The sequence below is a fragment of the Babjeviella inositovora genome (genome assembly GCF_001661335.1).
Source record: "Babjeviella inositovora NRRL Y-12698 unplaced genomic scaffold BABINscaffold_7, whole genome shotgun sequence".
NCBI classification, from domain to species: Eukaryota; Fungi; Ascomycota; class Pichiomycetes; order Serinales; genus Babjeviella; species Babjeviella inositovora.
Genome location: NW_017566844.1, coordinates 642635 through 661990, shown reverse-complemented (window position 1 = coordinate 661990; position 19356 = coordinate 642635). Strand labels below are relative to the sequence as shown.

Genomic DNA, 19356 nt, shown 5'->3' with positions numbered 1-19356 from the left:
CTGGTAAACCTTTAGAACCGCTGTTGGAAATGGTGCTGTCCTCTTTATTCATTGAGACTGAGGGCTGTAGGCCCCTTGAGCGAGTGCGTCGAGGCGATCTTGACAGAGGCGGGGGTAGGGAGATTTCAGCTGCCGTAGGATCGTTTGCCTTTACCACTGCATCGATAAGCGGGCAGGAGTCTTTTCCTGCAAGACTCCCTGTAGTATTTGCCATATCTATAGGAAACGTTTGCGGGAAACCAAGCGGTATCATGAGAAACCGCGAGGAGTTCATATTGTTGGTCACTGCGAGTTCAAATAATCGGGAGGTATCATGATAGCAACATGACTCTGTCCCACTCAGCTTCAGATACACATTCGAAATAGGCTGATACTCTTGGATAGCGGGCGTTGAAGCCCCCAGTAAACAACCATCTGATGCGTCATCCGTATACGATAAGCCTGGGGTGGAAACCGAGGAGACCGGAGAACCAGCAAAATTTGAAGTCGCATCACTCGGGAGGGGGTAAGGGGGAGTTTTAAAAGGAAATTTTAATGGTTCTGGTTGATGGAAGCGGTCGAAAATACCGTTGTTTAATCGGGGAGAAACTGAAAGGGGCTGAGGTTTGCTGAAAAATTTCCAAGCTGGCATTCTATCACACGCAGTGTAGGACGAATTATAAATGCTGGTATCCCAGAGGAGAGCTTCCGATTCTCGAATGGCGTTATTACCTGCATCGGGGAGATTACCTTCATATGCTTTTAGAGTAACGTTCCCTGGAGTAAAGTGTACGGGTATCGCATATGGATTACGAGAATGAGGTGGTTGGATGTATATGGTTGGCAAAGCTGTAGGGAATAAGTAAACCATTTTGTGTAGTCGAGAAAAATCGCCCAAGCGGTGAGTTTCCATGTAGCATTTCTTAGGACGAACGGGAGGTTCAGCGTGCATGCTTATATATTAACCAGCAATTAAATGTTAGCTGTCTAATAATTATTTTGAAAAGGAGAATTAATCAGGGAGGAGGCTTTCTCATCTATTTTTAACTTCAGTGTGGTCCACACGATGCGAGTATTAACCCTTACCATGCATAAGGATAATATCATTCATGGAAGCGGTGATACCCCTGATTATTCCGTACAAGGCGAATCCCCTGTTGGCACAGAGGCGTAAGAGCGCTCAGACATTGATCTCACAAGCGGATATCCCAGGGTATGTTGCAAGATCGCCAAAGCGTCGGAGCTATCACCGGAAAATCGATTTTACGAAGGAAGCTTTCCGAATAATTTACGTGCACACTTGGAGTAATAGCAATCAACACAACTCTGGAGAATGTAAAAAAAAGATTTGGTTTCAAATTTGTTATACGGAGGGGAACACGGTGAAATGCGGTGGTCGGCTCACTACACCCGAAACGCATATACTGGATACACCGTGGTGTTCCACACACGAGGCCCCATGAGACCAATGTATAGCCAGAATATTCAGAAAACAGACCCCCTTTTTATGACACAAAGAAATATCGCCGATCACCGGCATGGGAAAAGTCGACTACCCGCGTACTAATGCATCCATTAGACGTATACTGCAGCAACGAAATTTTGGTCGACCCAAAGTGTACCAACCCCAGAACTCACGCGATTCCCAGGAATCCGTACTCCTTTTAAAGAGAGAAGAAAATTGTAGAGCCCATGGTATGATTACAATAGATGGCATGGGTACCGCTAAACGGCGAGATCTATGCCAGCCGTATCGAAGCGTGTCCATTATGTCAGCTTTCTCATTTACGGTTTAAGAAGGGATACTATTTGCTATGACGCAGAAAAAAGAGATAAAAAATCTACTAGAGGGCTAGTCCATGGGTAGCGATGTACACTGATCCAAATTGTCGTATCGTTAGACATCAGAATGTATTGGCAAGCAAGGAAGATGTCTCGCGAATCTCGATGCCGAATCTTGAAAAACACTGAAAGTTTTTTCTGTCTCTTATAGGGTGATCCTTAAGATCGGCGATGCTTCTTGGCATTCTTTTTCGGCGATTTGCATCAACCGGGGTCACCTGGTATATTGTTTCATATGGCAAGGGAGAGGTATCAGTTGCATAGCACGTAAAGTATGCCGCATAAGTGTTACGGGAGCTATTCCCTCGATGTACACCTTTCAGCAAACAATGCTCCAAAGGTGGTTGCATAGACTAGCACCCAAAAGAAAGTCCAGTTTAAGGTTTAGCGCCACTGATACTCTCTCGTAGCAGTTTGCCCGAAATATAACCGGAGAGCTTGCTTTGGCCGGTTTTGGGATGAATCCGTTGCAATACCGTAAACTCGAATAGACTCTTACTTCACTTAAAAAAGCAATTTAATTCAAAGTCTCAATTACGGGCTACGGTTTCCAGAGTTTGTGTTCCATATCGATTTTAATTGCTTTAGCGGGAGATTGGCGGTCCAAATTGCAATATATATATATATATATATATATGAATCGATGGGGAAATGCCTGGATTTGGTCTTGTTGTACATAAATCGCCTCAGAGTCGTATCCCTTGGGTTGACTACTCGACAACTATCCTTTTAGCCCAATTCAGAGGAACTTTTCAATATGTCCCTTTCAATTAAATTCGTTCCCGTCTGTCTCCCCCACGACGAACCTGCGTTTGATTTGCGCATAGATTGGACGTAATGCGAGAGAATATCCATACGGAACCGTGTCTTCGATATAAACCTTTGGATACGCGGTGTGCGCATGTACGATTTGAGGCGCTTATGTATTGTGGAATCTATGCTACTCGCTATAACCAGACCATGTGTTTGGACTAAGACCGTGGTGGAGGACGGGGCGTTTTGTTAACTCCTGATAATCCCTGGATTCCAAGGTCACAGAAGTTATTCCTCTTTGCGTTAAACAAGCTTACTGTTTTGTCACAAGAATGCTTGGCTACGCAAGCCCAAGTATAGGCGTGAACACGGAAGCACTAGCCGTCTCCAGGCTCTCTTGGGCCCGAAGCCAAGGCTGCACGTAGGTAAGTGTCACATTCTTCCATTGTGTTGCTGTTTCAAGTTTGATGCATGCTATTTACTGTAGGTTTATCGCTTTAATCCTAATATGGCTGTTTTTGGTATACCAGGCGTTTGATTTATTACCACAGCCCGACAGTATCAAGCACCATAGAAAAGTTGAGGTATGATATAGATATTGAAACAAAAAATACATGTAATTGATCTTGAGATCTGGTTCAACATATATTTTGTCTCTCAATAAATCAAGGTATGCTAGCAAAAAGTCATCCATTAGTTGATAATCGGAATTACAGTGAGGTGGAGTCTAGTAAGGATACTACGTTAAATAAACAACGCCTAAAGGTATACATGTCATACCGTTATCAAACGAGGCGGAATATATAGAAATTATTACACTGTGGCCCGATAAACATTGAAGGTTAGATACAGAAATATTCTGGGTAACACTTAGTGCCAGTTTTTGATAGAGACTTACTCATAAGGCATTTACAGTAACTCTCTGCTTCACATTAAGCCTCTGACCAACAGAAGTGAAACATACCATAGTATGCTCAACATTTCATTCAACATCGCGGTCTTTAAGGGCCTGAGCTAGACCCACTCGCCAAAAAAAGATACACCATGTTAGTGTGAATCCAAAGTTTTGTGGGTTTTCATATGATCCAACAAGTTATCTGGTCGAGCGAACCCCCTATCACAGAGCTGGCAAACGTAGGGTCTTTCCTCCGTATGGACACTTATGAAATGTCTCTTCAAATTCTCCCGGCGGCGAAACCTCCCCCCACAAATCTTGCACTTGTGCTTTCGGTACTTCGACTCTTCGGTATCTTCTGTAACCAGGGGATTATGATATACGGTAGCAAACCGGCCTCTCGTTTTTTTATTTTTAACAATTTTTGACGCCGGATACTGGTCAATACGGATGGGCGAAAGCACGTCAGCTTTGGAGCCAACCTCCGGAAGCTTGCCTTTGTGGTGGATGAGGGCTGACTTAGTTGGCTCGGGGGGACAACAGGAAGAGTATTGGGAATCTGATTTGCCCCCTCCGTCACTCGAGAACGATTTTCCATTGAATAATGGACATCTTAACTTAGACTGTGGCTCAGAGATCAAGGCTCCCCCAGAACCAGCCATATTTATCTCATTTGAAACTGAATAGGAGTCCCGTTCAGACAGGCATACCGATGACAGCTCATGAACAGCAGTCTTTGATATTTTTTCATCTGTCACAGTTTCTGAGACCTTATTCTCTTTGAAAGATTCCTTAAACCCCTGGGAGGTGGTCACAAGAAACATGGAAGAGTTCATGTTGTTTGCTGACATCAACTCCAAATACTGGAACAATTCTTGGTCAACGTTCGGCATAGTGAATAACGCCGGATATTGGCATTCACTCGCTATCGTTGAATACTCTTGGACGCAAGGGACAGTGTGTGTGGAAGATGCCAGGCCTTCATCCCATCCATCATCACTATACGACAAACACGGAGTGGAGACCAAGGAAATGGCAGAGCCAGTCAAGTCGGGGCTTTCAGAGTCATTGCCATATTCAAAGGGAAGTGATGGAATCGTTTGAATGTATGAGTTGGGCTCATTGTGTTTCGAATGAGGGATAAAATAAGGCAGTTGAAGCTCTCCGGTTAGTTGACCAAAGGACATGATATCACCTAAAATATGGGAAGGGTTTTTGTAAAAGCCAGTATCCAGGCGCGGAATGCTAAACCCATATGGAATAATTTCCATACCAGTATAGCGGAGGTCATCCTTAAGACGTATCCCAGGGGAAATGTACATTAGATTCATTAATGGACGAGGGTAGTTTTATGGCGGGTGTGTAGACGTATCTCAATTGAGTCCTGTAGGAAGATAGCAAATGATATTGTGGGTGACAAATCAATTCTGTAAACGACTCAGCGAGTGATGAAGACCAATAGATGGTATAGTGATATGTTTGAGGTTCTATGGGCATGCTTATATATACTCCACTATAAACTATTCAGACTTATTTTAACTTCATGCTGAAGAGGGTATCGACTAGGGAAGAGAGAGGGAGAGGCCTTTGTGTTCCATACTAAGGTCCAGTCTGTACAGGCCTAAAATTATGTAATGTAGCGCCTTCTATGCATGGGGTTAAAGTCAGGCGACTTGTAACATTGCTAGCTCTGGCCCTTCAGGTATCGGATGCCCTCTGTTATGGGACAGAAACAATGCAAAAGCACGTATACCGATGCCAAGAAGAGTGTGTCTGGATCCGTTGCGCACAAATAACCCATGTCGGAATTCCAACGGAAAACCCTAAATCCCCAGGATGGCATGTTCCTGTACCTCTACATGGAAGTACATTAGAAGGGCTTCACATATAGTGTGAGGAGAATCCTAAAACAAAGGAAAGGGCCCTCAGACGCGTGCTAGCTATGCTGGAACATGATTTTATGCACCATCACCGGCCCAATGCACCCTATATTCGGGACGCATGCGCAGGCTACAGCCTTCTGCGAATCAGGCAGGGCGATATGCAACCAGCCGATTCTGAGAGCTTGCTAGCCGTTTAAGATTCAAACATTGACTACCGCCGATTAGAGGCGTGATAAAATCTGCACTATGTATGCTAATGTATCGGCTCGTTCTCCCTGTGCCGCATCCACAGAAGACGTAGTACCATTGTCCAAGGTTCCGATAGCTCGCACCAAATTCAGCAGTTTGTACCGTTCCTAGCGTACACTCCCGTATGGTAAAAGGGTAAGGCGGATTTTGGAGCACAGCAATACACTGTACGTTAGTCAAGGTCTAAGAATTTGGCGAAGCGGCAACGGCGGCCAGATAAACATCTCGAGGTAAAGTCATTATACCCTGGCATTACCCCTGTTCTGTTGGTTGAGTGAGGTCATGTTATTGTCGTTGTTTAAGGAGGTGGAAACGCCTATATTGTGATAAGCAATACTAGTAGCTTCCTGGCAGAAAAAGATTGGTACCCTGGACCAACGGGGTACTCCTGTTTATAGATTAAGCAGTGACAAGATACCAGCGTCAATAGTATGGCACAAGTCGTAACACAGGCGCATTGAGAAGTCCCCTAAAACACAACAATTCTATTTTAATTATAGTGGAAGCTAGTGCTGTCTTACATAAGTCGCCTCTTTACATGTCATGTTTTTTGAGGTCCTCCATATCTTTGTAATAGATACTCTGGAGCGCATAAATCATTCTTAGATCCGCCTGCAGGTGAAATTTATCTCTGAAGCTTAATCTACCTGAATGGACCCATACCCTTATCAAAGCTTTTGTGGAAAAGAGCTAGTAATTATTAACGCGAGAGTCTGCATCTCGTGGAATGGGAATTTCCGGTTTGGACCACACAATCACATGCTCTCAGGTTTGCCCTGTTTTAAGCTTTCCTAGTTGGCGGAACGAGAGCAGGGAGAACTCGGTAATGTTCTAGCTCGAGAAAAAAATATGTAGTTGAGCTGACATCACTACGCTAAGCCCCTGGACTACGTTTAATGAGATGACATTCACTGAACGGCGATTGGTGAACCAGCCCTCGGTATTCAATGACGTATGATGGGACAAGTGGCTTACGTATCCTTGCACTTGATGACACTATAATTCAATGTTCCAATATTCTCCCGTAGCTTTACAGCACCATTTCCAATACGATTTGCTAAAGGCTGGGACTGGAAATAATTCGAGATGCAGAGGCCAGATTTCTTGAGTTAATTGAATATTCATGAATAGGAGTACCGGTCAGGTACTGGACTAGTTCCATGCCATATTCATTATTCCAGTCACATGCGTTATGTTTCTATTACACCGCTAATGTAAATATCTTGTCGGGTATGCATCCAAATAAAAACCTAATTTGTCCTCCGCATTGTTTCTCTCAGAATAACGGTCAACGGCCTCTCGCTGACTAATAATTAACGTCCCATATGACCGCAACCGCCCGTTACAACAGGCTCGCCTTCATGATTAAGGCGGGCAGTGGGTAGAGCCTCCCTCATATCCAAACTCAAATGATATACAAGGGTCAGAGATTGGGCTAACGAGGGCCACAAGAGTACCAATTAGGCGTAACCGGATACGGTATAATTGGCACTTTGCAGCCGCGCCCGTACAGTGCAGTATTTGTGAGAGGAATAAACTTCAACCACTTATTTTCTTAAGCGGGCTTACAACCACACGATGAGTATTCAACATAGTTGGCCGACAACGGCATGAATAACTATCCTGGAAAAAGGGCATTTGGTACTACGGCGATTTACTCACTTTGACGCTGAATACGAAAGAGAATATTACTCACAATTGAAGTACGGTATTTCATATGTGAGACCTGTAGAAACTTAGAGCTACGGAAGAATAAATCAAAGCGCAGTACTTCCTGTTGAAGGTACCAAATATCTAAGAATGTCCCAGGAACTAGGTACATGTATAGTGCAGTTCCATCGATCTGTGCATGCATACGCATGCATATGCACAGTCGCCTGATAATGCCAGTCGCCCGAAACTAGAAGCATTCCGGCGGAACGCTTATCCGTCTAAGCTCGGTAAGCTATGCCAAGGAACTTTCATTGACGCGTCACTGGATCTTTCGGTCTCAATGTTCAGCTCCATTTTACGTATAGAACTTGGACCTCCAAACGGAAGTCTTCTGGCACAAATACAGTTCAAAGTCACCCAATTCCCGCATTCGAAGGAAACGTAAATCTGGTCACGCGACTAGTGGTAAACGCACACCCATATGGCATACGTCACTTTTCCTATATAGCGATTGAGACGGCGGGTAGGCTTCCCTGATCTTCCGTAAATCTTCAGGGCGCCCCCAATCAAGGATGCTTTTCACTTGCAGACAACCAAGATCCCGACTTTACCTGTTTGTAAGGCACTCATCCGCCCTCCGAATTGCGTTCTTCGGATCGGACAAGTTCAGCATCGAATCGTTACGCCACATGGTGAAACTCAAAGAAACCCTGCCAGGATTGATAGACGTGATAGATGTTATCACGCGACGCCCGAAGCCATTCGGCAGAGGCCTAAAACAGCTCAGAGACGGTATGTACGCGATAGCATGCAACCCATTGATGGAGAGCCCCTCGTTAAGGCTATAGCTTAACGGTATTTCCATGGGTATAAATGACGGTACTAACAGAGTAGTTCCTATCACACAAGTGGCGGAAGAATACAACTTACGACTTCTCCGAGCCGACACCAGCGCAGAGATTAACGCTTTGGTCACCGAAAACTACTCCCTAGCGATTGCCGTGTCCTATGGAAAGCTCATCCCCGCACGGTTTCTCCAGGCACTACCGTTTGGCGGGTTAAACGTCCACCCATCACTCTTGCCGGCATACTCCGGGGCATCCCCTTTGCAGTATGCACTTTTAAACATGGATCCCAGCACTGGTGTGACGGTTCAGAACCTACATCCGACAAGGTTCGACGCGGGTGAGATCCTCCTCCAGTCCCCAGAGCTCGCCATCTCTGAAAATGAGACGTATGACAGCTTGTGTGACCGACTCGCAATGGTGGGCGGCCAGCTTCTTGCTACGGTGGTGCGGGAGAGTCTCTATATTGACCCCAAACCGATCACGGGTTTGCTCCCTTACTCGTACACCAGCAAGATTGACAAGGGCCGCGCACGGATCCGGTGGGAAGTCATGTCTGCCAGGGAAATTGCGAGATATTACAACACCTTAGGACCGCTATACACCTACAAAGAGTGCTGCAAGCTCGATAAAAAGACGAGGGAGATGACCTCCGAGGTAAAGCGAGTGACTTTGAAAGGCGTGAAAGTCGAATCACGTGAGTTTTCTCTCTCCCAAGTAGGTGAGTTTATATTGGAGGGTAGCCGTTTGGTAATCAAGGCACGCGATGGGTATGTGTCCGCAGAGACCCTCACGCTCCAAACGTATCGCGAAGAGAGCGCAGCGAGCTTTGTGAGCGGCCTCAGGAAAAAAACGGGCGATTCAAGACATGTTTTCCTCAGTGAGGAGTGAATCCTCCGTGCGAAGCTGGCTGAAAGAGTAGATTAGGTAAAGAGTTGGAAGTATGCGTAGTCTAAACAAGGTTCCGGTGGCCGATAACACGTGCCACCACGGAAAGAATATTTGTACAAGCATTAAAGTTTAAACTAGAATTACCGCCTGGCTATGTGAAGCCTTGGTCTGCTCCAGCTATTTCACGCCCACTTCTACACGATTTAAACAAATACCTTTCTAGATTCGAATGTATACCTATGAACATGCGGTAGCTCATGCTTCGCATTACACCACCACGTCACACTTCTTGTTATACTCCCGTACCGCCACGCCAATCTTGGTATACAAAAATTTCCGACTGGCGGCATCCGCAAGCGGGATGAACGGTCCTGCTTTGTTCCCCTTCAAGCCCACCTTAACCCCCGTGGTCTCAAGCGAAATTGACTTGATCTTGTCATACGTAATGACCCAGCGGGTATCTAGCGTCCCCACCAGCACAAGCAAGATGTGAGTGAACGTCACGAGTACAGCCAACTGCTCGCCCGCAAGCACAATGTGCGCGAGGTACTCGTCACCAAAGAACTCGCCGCCGTTACAAGTCTTGAGCCAGTACTGGCCCTGGGCCTCCCGTGGCGAGTACGGACGGACAATCCCGTCATGACCCACATGTCTTGGTAATCTCACCCTGTCCAACCCCTCGTCGTCAAACACGGTCGTGGTGTTTCTGATGCCCTCCGACACGTTCGATGCCATGTCAAAGAAGCCGATGGCAGTCTTGGTCGGAAGCCCCACGATGCCCTTTCCAATGCCTTTCAAGAATCCAAAGGCGCCTTCTTTGGTCGCCCCTTCGATCGGCGCCAGTGCGATGCCGGTGATCCCGCTGGCAAGCCCATCAAAAAGCGACGTAGCGCCATAAGTGAATCCGCTCAACGCGTGTTTCGGCTTGTTCCTCCGCTGGTTCAAGCGCCGCTGCTCCTGGAAGGTTCGGTCCAACGTGGCCACCGTCAAGCCCTTCGCAACGGAGCCCGATACTTTCGCAAAACTGTCGGAAAACCCAAACACCGACTTCTTCATGAAGCTGAGCCCCCCCTTTGCGAGCCCTATACCGAGTTCCTGCGGGCGGTCGTTCATGATAAGTCCCTGGTACGGCTCGTAGAAGATGTCGAGCACCCCGGAGGAGAGGTTGTTGAAGAGGCCCACAGGGTTACCGAGGAAGTCTGCAGACCCTAGCACCTTGTGGATCTGGTAGATAAAGTCCTGGCCATAGTGGGTCAGCACCGAGTGCACGAGCAATGGAAGCGGTACGCGCACATTCGTGAGTAACAACGCGTTGAGCTTGATAGGCGCGTCGTTGATGTTGCCGATCGCCATGGTCAACATATTGAAGAAGAACATGAGCGCGTTGCCAGAGTCCGCACGGTCATCCGCATTCATTCGTTCCGTGCGCACGAACGAAAGGTTCAACTGTGTTGGCTGGAGGTGGAGGCCCTCGAAGTACAAGTCACTGTCAAGATCCACTGGCTGGGGGAGCGGGATCGCCACGCGCGAATCACAGAGGTGGTCGCGCGGCGCCTCAGAGATGCCTGGAAGCTTTGCAAAGTCAATCAACGCAAAGAGGAAGTCCTCATCGAGTTCAACCGTCATCTCCTGGAGAAGGATTGTCGCGTACTTGATGTACACGACCCCGTGCGAGTCGTCCTTCACACGCGAAATAGACCACGACAAGGTGGGGTGGTTGTTCATCTCCTTGACAGAGTTCGGGAGAACCAGTGGATAAACCACGATCGGGTATACCCCGCCGTACAACTGGTTGTCCACCTGAATCCACTTGAGTTTCATGCTGAGGGTCTGGTAGAGCTCCAGCTCGTTGTAGCGAAGCTCAAGCCCACGGAAGGTTACGTAGCAGAGCTCCTGGAGTTTGGTGTTCATAAGTGAGATCCCGAGACCCTCGAGGCGGACAATGCACTTGGTGAAGTAGCGTTCGTCTTTTTCGACCGCTTCGTAAGAGGCTTCGCCGGTCTCGGAGGTCCTCTGAGATTCCCCTGACGCTCTTCGGGCTTCGCCCGGTTCGTCTCCTCCGCGGGCCTTAAACATACTCTGCTCTGGATCGTACTCACTAATGACCAACGCCTGCACTGGCCCGTCCGCCACCACGTTCAAATCCACTGTGGCACTCTCCAACTCGCCAACCGCCGGCAAAACCATCGGCTTCGACGCACCAATCTCCACCAACAGCACGTGCCGCTCTCTCCCGTGCGACCGCAAGACCAACTCCTTCACCACTCCCGCGGGATAGTCCCACGCGTACGGCATCACGCTCTTTGGCGGGATCTTGTAGTATATCGGTTTGAACGGATAATCCCTGCGCACAACCTCGTCGTTCTCGTCGATATTCGGGTTGCTCTGGAAGAAGATAAACTCGGTGTTGGAGAAGTTACGCACCGAGAACGGCCAGCGACTGCCCGCATCGTCCACCTGCACAAACAACGTTGCGTCCTCAAGGAGCACGCTGATCTTCAAGAGCACATGTCCGGAACCGGGACGCAACACCTTGAGGAAGATCTGGCCAACGTCGTTAATGCCAAATGGCGCTGACCACTGTGCCTCCGCCCCCGTGAAGCTCATCATCAAGCTCTTGTCACTAGTTCGGCGAAGACGGTAGAGTGGAAGTACCGCGGCGTCTAGCACCTCCACGGGCTTGGACTGACCCGTTTCCAAAAGTCGGACCGTGCTGCCGGTGTTGTTCTTAAAGACGTAGCGCGGTGCGATGGTGACCACTTTGGAGAGCTGGTACTTTCCCTCGCCCTCCACGACAGTGATACCCACGTTGCGCTCGGCGAGCTTGTTGACGAGCGGGATAGTTACCGAGGTGGCCTGGCCAATAGCATCAAGGGAGATAGGCCCGCTCCACACTGAATCATCGAAACGGAGAGTCGCGCGGCACTTCCTTTCAGCTTGATCAAAGGAAAAGAGCGTAGGTGCAGCCACAAACTGGACACCGGAACCATAGGCTTCTGTCTCGTGTTTATCTCCAGTCTTTGGGTCGGATACAGCTCCTAGCTCCAAACTCCTCTCTGAACTCCTCTCCGTTACCCTCAGCCCCGGCTCGACCTTTGATATCATCTGATTTGCCCTCTCCGCCAACACCAAATTTTCACCCGTACGGTTAAGCACGACGTACGGCGAATACACCACAAGCTTCATCCCTGTTCCGCGCACCTTCTTTGCGTAATGAATCCGTAAGTGTACCTTCTGGCCGCTCTCGTGCCTCACGGTTAACACGCGCTCCGGGCGGAACTCGCTCCCCGCGGGTGAGTTGACAATTGCAAACTCCGAGTTGTCATACCCACTACCCAACGGCCGCACGCTGAGCAACAAGAAGTGCTCCAATCGTACCACGTGCACGTGGCTGCTGGTTCCCTTTGTGAGCGTATTTTTCCAGTCCTTCTTGGAGTTCTTGTCGTATAAGCGGTACGCTAGGTCGAACGGCAAAAGGTTTTCAATCTCGAGCGGCGCCGAGATCACCACCGTCATGTGCGGGTAGAGCCTCGCCAAGGGCTCGACCTCGTCGTACTGCGCGGATGACTGGAAATAGAAACACGTGCGGTCATCCGTACGCGCACTAGGGCACTTCAACGACACCGGACCCGCAAGGAGGTGCTCCCAGAAGATGCGGTTTTCCGACCAGTGAAAGGAATCGATGGATGGACGAACCGCAATCGGCTCGCGGTACGCGGAGTCAATTGGGACCGCGCGGAAGGCACCAGGCTGGATGGTGAACTCCCGAAGCGCGCGCAAGCCGGCCAGTTCTCCCGCCGTGGCCTTTTCCAATCCCATCCCGATGATAAGCGCCACATTGGTATCATTCCTGACGGTGATAGTCGACCGTAACACCACACTCTTCACCTTATCCGGCCCCAAAATCACCTCGCAGGCAAGCCGGTCGTGCACCCCATCCACAGGTGGACTCAACACAAAGAGCTCCTCGCCCTCACCCACGACCGAGATCCCGGATACTGGGGCGTACATGGACCCGACCAACTGAACCGCGAGCACGTCATGGGTGTCCACGCTCAAGTTCTCCCGGACCTTCTCCCAGTCCTCAAACTGCCACGGAATCTCCTCCCCGTCGCGGATTAATGTCTGGGTGGTGGCTCCATCCACCCATACCTTCACGTCGTACCCGGTCTGGTTGAGGATCTCGTACGGCATGTCCTCGCCACGTGGCTTCAACTCAACATCCTGCGCGATAAGCGCCTGGATCTGCGCGAGTAATGCAATCGACCGCGAAGTCATCGACATTTCCACCAACTCGCGCGACACGAGGTCCACCGCGAGCGTGCCACGCTCACGCGCAGCGTGCACCGTGAGGGGCCACGGCTCTACCAACGGCTCCCAGCACGAGCGTGCGTAGTTGTAGATGTTCACGTACGACACTACCTTCGTGTCGGCCTGCAAGTTGGTTGACCAATTGCGTACGGCCACGTCGAACGGCTTGACGTTCATATCGAGCACCGGCAACTCGTGTACGTCACCAATCACAACCAAACGAAGGCCTGCAAAGCTTGCCAGGAGCTCTTCCCCGCGCACAATCACCGTAGTCTCCCCAGATACCAGTGCGTGCGAAAGGTGTGACACGATCGTTGGCGCGTATTTCGAGAGCTTCTTGCGAAATTCCTTAGTGAACGTGGTGTAGATCTCTTCTTCCGGCTCTTCCATAGGCTGGCCGACCAGCTGCTCGTAGAGCTCAGTGGCACGCTGGAAGACCTTCAACGCTAGCCGGATGTCACGGAGCGATAAGCGCATCACCACGGGCTCAACCGCGGCGGTGACCGTTTGGAGGAGGCTCGTGGACGATGAACCACGAGCGTCGATGGTGAGGTTGGCGCCGAAGTCGTCGATGAGCCGGAGCCGCTCCTCAAACCTGTCCATGTGGCACAAGAACATGCCCACGTTCTTTGCCACGACGGAGGTGACGTGCTGAGACGAGACAAGCAACTTCTCGAGCTTGAACACGATGGCCTCGGAGCGAGCGGTGCTGGGGTCTGCCAACAACACCACAAACGCGTCCACAACATTGACGGTAAAGTAGACCGGAGCCGATGCTGCTGGAGTGGTTTTCGCAACGTCTTTGGTTTCGTCCTCAATTTTCCACTCGTCTTCGCCGAACGCAGCATCCGCGAACGCCTTCAACGCAAATATGTAGTCGAGCGCGACAATCACCTTGGGGCTGTCAATGGACAATGAAACGACAGTCGCCATGGCCGCTCCCTCGGTGTGGATCGCGGCCATGAACTGGTACGTGTCATGACTGATCGGCGGGATGATCTCGGTGAACTTGTTATCGCCACACAAGCGTACATCCTCAACGGTGAACGAACGCACGTGGAGGTCCGCCTTGAAGTGGCCGTTCGCGCGCTGGACAAACACCACGCCCGTATCGTTGAGCGCAAAGCGCGAGAGACCGAGGTCTGCCACCGAGCAGACGTTTCTGGTCTCGTGGTAAATCGTTAGCGAGAGACGGGAAATCGCGAAGCGGAGGTCGATACTGACGTGGTCCTGAGGCAAGTCGAGAGCGGGGGATGGCGGGGCCGGAGCAGCCTTCAGAGTAGAGGCCACAGCCACAAGAGGCACCTCCGTCACGTCGCCACTCTCCAGGGGTTCATCAATGGAAAACGCCTGCGGCAAGATCCTCGCAAGTCTCATGATGTACGCAAGTTGGACCTCGGACAACTTCAACTCCGTGTCAGGAATTTTACCCGAAATGATCGTGCTCGCGCGCGTCAGACTCTGCTCGTCCGCAATGTCAATCGTGAACGCAATATCAAGGTTTTCAATCACCTGGAGCGCCTGCTGGCCGAGCGCAAAGTGGAAGAGCGATGTCAACCGCGTGTTTTTGATCCCGGTGGTGATCACGTTCGACCCACGCACAAACTCGTTCGACGCATAGAATTCGCCTAGATACACGGTGAGATCGTCATAGGTCCCTTGGAGGGACGCCACGGGGAACACAATTATAGGCGTGCGGACACGCACATCCATCAACATCTTCTCTTCGGGCTTGAGCGGGAGGTTCAACGCGGCTGCGCGTGCACCGTCGTAGAGCTCCTTCATCTTCTGGAACTGCGCCATGTAGCGGTATATGGCGGAGAGCGGCTCCTCAACAAAGTTCACGCGGAGCGAGCCGGCCTCGAACACAAGGGTGGACGTGTGCGCGTGCGGGTTCGTCTCGGGGTCGAGCGTCTCGTACGTGAGTTCCGCAAGATCGCTGCCGTCGATGCTGATGAGCTCGCGGAGGAGTGAATCGCGCGGTGAGCCGGTGTTGAGCTCGTCGTGCACCGTCAACGCGCCAAGTTTGGCGTACACCTTCATTGATTCCGGTACCATGAAAACGCGCACGTCCGCTCGCGACAACTGGAGCGTCGCGAGCTTCAAACCGTCGTCGTTCAACACCACAATAATGCTCTCGAGGGCCATGTTGAGCACAATTTTCTGCGGTGATGTCTCCACGTCTGCGCTGTTGTGGCGGAGCGCGTCCGCCGGTTCCGGTGGCGGATTTGGGTCTGTGAAAGTGTCCAAGCAGTAGTTAATAACGGTCAAAACGGAGGTCCGCGTCACCACAAGCCTGACAGTGGCAATGTTCATCGCAATATCCTGGTCCCACACCTCAATCTCGCGGCCCTTGAATTCCACCATGCGCTGTGCACGCTCATAGTCGAGTGTGAAGATGTTCTGCTTGCGATCGGTGGCAAAGCTGTTCGACGAGAGAAGCTGCTTGAACTCGCCCACACCCCCTACGTGGTCAAGCACGTTGATGTCGGTGAGCGTCACCTTTGCGGTCATGGCCTGTGCAGTCTTGACGAACGCGAGCAGGAAGTGGTCCCCGACGATATCGACAAGGGGAACGGTGCCGGTGGGGGTGGTTTGGAGCATAGACACGCAGACGGATTCGACTTTAAAGTTGAATTCAAAGAGGTGTTGTGCGTGAGAGGCGTCGTTGTCGTGCGCCGTGCGGTTACTCACCTGGCGATCGTGCGCACCGCGGTTGCTAGCGCTCTCCTCACTGTCGCTAGTACTCCCTTCACTATCGCTCAGCTCGATCGGATACGCCGTTTGTCCCCCGAACGTGGTAAAAATGTTCTCGACGGGGAGATCTTCCTCCTCAAACGTCGGCACACACTTATCAATAATCTGCATCAACGTCTTGTACTGGAAGTCACTCAAACTCACCTTGAACCGTGGAATTTCGCCACCAACACGCACTTTTGCCAACGTGTATGCCTCCGGAAGGATCGACACCTCGAGCAACAACTTCAAGTTAAGCCGGTCCATGATTAGCGCCGGTTTCACGCCCGATTCCGCGTGTAACTGGTCGATGGTGTCCTTGATGTTTGGTCCAATAAGGAACTGTGCGTCCTGGAGGTGCAAGTTGAACTTGTCATACATGAGTTCGTTCAACTGGGTCCAGTCAGCCGCGGTGTACGCTCCCGCATCCTTGGCCTTGATGTCATCGATCTTGGCCCGCTCGACCAAGTCGCTGATCACACTGATGTGGCCCGCGTCGAGTACGGCCACGGGTGACTGCCAGCTCGTGGGCTCGAGTGGAAGGATGATCAACGGCGCCTGAAGGTCAAGCTTCGCATCGAGCGTCTTGTGGCCGTCCAACGCGTACTCTAACCCGATCCGTGTCTGCTGCGTGAGACCCTCGACCGTCAGCTCGGCCGCGTTCATGATCATCCCGATGGTGTCCATGTGGATCCGTGGCGGCGTAAAGAACCGCACCACCGCCTCCACAAACACCGGGTTGTAGAATACAGTCATGCTGCGGAGCTTGGCGAGCACCACCGAGTCAGAGAGCCCGTCGAGCGGGTTGTTTTCGAACGACACCTTGAAGAATGGCGAGGGGTCCTGGGGGTCATTGGTGTCACCGTGAGTGTGGATCGGCTTCACGCTCACAATGTGTTTGTACATCGTGGTTTCCGTGCCGTCCTCCACCCGGAACTCCTGCAACTGGAATTTAGCAAGGAACGAGTCTGGACGCTGGTAAAGCTGGGTGGTGCATCCCTCAAACACCACCTCAGCCAAGCTAGGCTCGAACCTTTTCCGCCGAATTAGGATCCCTCCCTTCTTCAACGTGGCCAAAAGCTCAACCTTGACGCGCTCACGCGGGATACTAACCGCCTCGATGATTGCTTCCTGGTCGTAGTCGATGGCGTCGTACAACTCCTGTCTCTGCTCCTCGGTGATGTGCAATGAATCAGGGTCCGAGCTGGTCTCGGGTTTGCTCCACCAAGAAAACCAACCAGAGCCCTGGGTCTGCGTAGAGGCGGATGAAGCAGACGAAACGGTCCCCAGGAGATCCACCTTTGCGTCCTTGCGGAACTGACTCCTCGCCAATGACCGGTAGAACTTAATGTCCTCGTATGCGAGCAGGCTCTCTAACGCCACGAGCTCCGCCGTCTTCTCTTCGGACAACGCATAGTTGGGGTCCCGGTCCGTCGCGAGCTTCAACTTCCACACCGCAATGTACTGTATGCGCTGGTCACGGCGCGCCTGGAAGAATTCCCAGCTCCACTTGTAGTTTTTCTCATGGATCTCGTGCAATACGGCCTTGGCCGCGTACCGAAACCACTCGCGCGGGGCGTCGCCCACCGCAAGGGTCGGCCGGAACTGGCGGAACTTGAGCGTTTTTGCGTACCAGTTGTATTTTGACATCGTCCAGAGCATATCGCGGTACTGGTCCGCGTCCAAGTCGATGCCAAACTCATCAAAGAAGAGTTCGGCCTTGATGTGGGGGTGTTTTTCGGTAGTTCCAGCCTTGTTGATCGTCAAGCGCCCTGTACCCAGCACCGGGCGGAGGATGAACTGCGTCTGCGACACGTCGCTGGCGTTCTGGCGCTCCACAAGCGCCTGGAAAGTGCGGAGAAGCTCCTCGGGATCGTCCGTGTGGATGGATGACATGTCCGTGCTCCAGTAGCAGCTGAGTGCTTTCAAGATCATTAGTTTGTGCGTAAGCTGCTGGGTGATCAGGATGAAGCTCGGCACCCACGTGGTGTCGGTCAGCAATACTGAAAGCTCGTTGAGGGTGACCCCGACGGCGTAGGGCGTTTCCGTAAACGTGTGCTTGTCCTCGTAGCGCAAATGAATGTTCTTAATAGTGATCTGAACGTTATCGACGATCTTTGTCACCAAGCCCTCGGTGAAACTCTCAGTCTGCGCGTCTGAGTTGGGTTTAGCAGTTTCTGCAAGCTCCAACGCGCGAAGCTTGTCTTGCTTCACGAGGTTCTCGCGGCGCAGTGCCTCCTCTGGGTCGTATGTCTCTTCCACGCTGGGCGATGCCAAGAGATACACGTCTTCGATGGTGATCTTGACAGGTTTCGACTTGAGGTTGGACCACGGGATCTGAAGGGTGAGCTCTCCGATGTGGCCGAATGTCACATTCACGGGCAACTGGAACCGGTCAAGTGATTCTTTCTTTAAGCGGAGATTGCGCAACTTTACGTCCCCGCTCCAAATCCCAATGTTTAGCTGTTTCGGGTCAAAGTTTTCGACGTATGCGCCGATAAACCGGTTGAGCAAGGTTGCGGCAACTGATTCGAGCATGTAGGCGTGATTGCGGTTGAAAGAGTATACTCAAGGGGGTATAATGAGCTGGAGGAGCTGATAATTGGGTATAAATCTCGGTATAGATGAGTTGGCCCAATTAGTCTCAGGGTTGAGGATAATATAAATGGGTGTGGAGATAACAGGTTCAAGGGGCGTGGAATTGGGTTAAGCCTGTTGGATTGGAGTTTTACCTAGAGCTTGGGGCTATGACTTTTCAATCTGATCTCAATTGACTCTTAAGGGTAGAACAATTGGATATAGTTTCAAACGAAATTCAGAATAAACGGTGGCTTTGGATAAACTCTCAAGCCAGAACCATTACGAGGAAAGCGTCATCAATTCGCAGCTCCTTTGCCGCTGAGGATCACAAATCTCCGAATTGCTGTCAGCATTGCCGGGCCGTATATGCAGGAAGATCTGTACACGTCTGAGCCTAGACGCAGATATGGTCAAGGAAATGGATCAGAATTGGGTCTTGGTTGTATGCGAAACTATGGGCAATTAAGGAAGTTTTTGGTTTCTGGGGCTTTTATCCCAAAATGAATGTTTGGATAGTTTTTGGTGGCCCTATTCAGAGCTCCAGGTCTATGGTTATATCACTGCCTCCAGTTACCTGACAGCGTCGGAAAATACGATCCTTTATAAACAACCACCCCACATATTAACCCCTTACAATCTATATCTACAAGCTCTCTTGCAATTCTTTTTGTACCTTCCCCTTCCGATTTGTGTTCTCCCCGTCTTGGCATCCCCAGATATGGAACCCATTTGCATATCC

The 19356-nt window shown here is 50.7% G+C and overlaps 4 protein-coding genes across 4 annotated transcripts; 2 read left to right on the top strand and 2 right to left on the bottom strand.

Annotated features, from left to right (window-relative positions):
• Positions 1-3368: 3368 nt before the first annotated feature.
• BABINDRAFT_161960 (C2H2-type zinc finger protein) lies at positions 3369-4991 on the bottom strand. Its single transcript, XM_019129097.1, has one exon. The coding sequence runs from the start codon at positions 4789-4791 to the stop codon at positions 3622-3624; it is 1170 nt and encodes a 389-aa protein (XP_018984902.1). The 5' UTR covers positions 4792-4991; the 3' UTR covers positions 3369-3621.
• Positions 4992-7413: 2422 nt separating this feature from the next.
• BABINDRAFT_145034 (uncharacterized protein) lies at positions 7414-7783 on the top strand. The gene has a single exon (XM_019127166.1). The coding sequence runs from the start codon at positions 7451-7453 to the stop codon at positions 7697-7699; it is 249 nt and encodes an 82-aa protein (XP_018984901.1). The 5' UTR covers positions 7414-7450; the 3' UTR covers positions 7700-7783.
• On the top strand, positions 7783-9186 carry FMT1 (methionyl-tRNA formyltransferase). Its single transcript, XM_019132403.1, has 2 exons — positions 7783-8046; positions 8149-9186. The coding sequence occupies exons 1-2, from the start codon at positions 7827-7829 to the stop codon at positions 8988-8990; spliced, it is 1062 nt and encodes a 353-aa protein (XP_018984900.1). The 5' UTR covers positions 7783-7826; the 3' UTR covers positions 8991-9186.
• Positions 9187-9203: 17 nt separating this feature from the next.
• Positions 9204-18913, bottom strand: VPS13 (membrane morphogenesis protein). The gene has a single exon (XM_019129096.1). The coding sequence runs from the start codon at positions 18573-18575 to the stop codon at positions 9258-9260; it is 9318 nt and encodes a 3105-aa protein (XP_018984899.1). The 5' UTR covers positions 18576-18913; the 3' UTR covers positions 9204-9257.
• Between the last annotated feature and the right edge of the window lie 443 nt (positions 18914-19356).

Coding starts and splice junctions, on each gene's coding strand:
- BABINDRAFT_161960 (XM_019129097.1), bottom strand. CDS start 4,791: ATGTACATTTCCCCTGGGATACGTCTTAAGGATGACCTCCGCTATACT.
- BABINDRAFT_145034 (XM_019127166.1), top strand. CDS start 7,451: ATGCATACGCATGCATATGCACAGTCGCCTGATAATGCCAGTCGCCCG.
- FMT1 (XM_019132403.1), top strand. CDS start 7,827: ATGCTTTTCACTTGCAGACAACCAAGATCCCGACTTTACCTGTTTGTA. Junction 8,047..8,148: donor CCTAAAACAGCTCAGAGACG/GTATGTACGCGA, acceptor CTAACAGAGTAG/TTCCTATCACACAAGTGGCG.
- VPS13 (XM_019129096.1), bottom strand. CDS start 18,575: ATGCTCGAATCAGTTGCCGCAACCTTGCTCAACCGGTTTATCGGCGCA.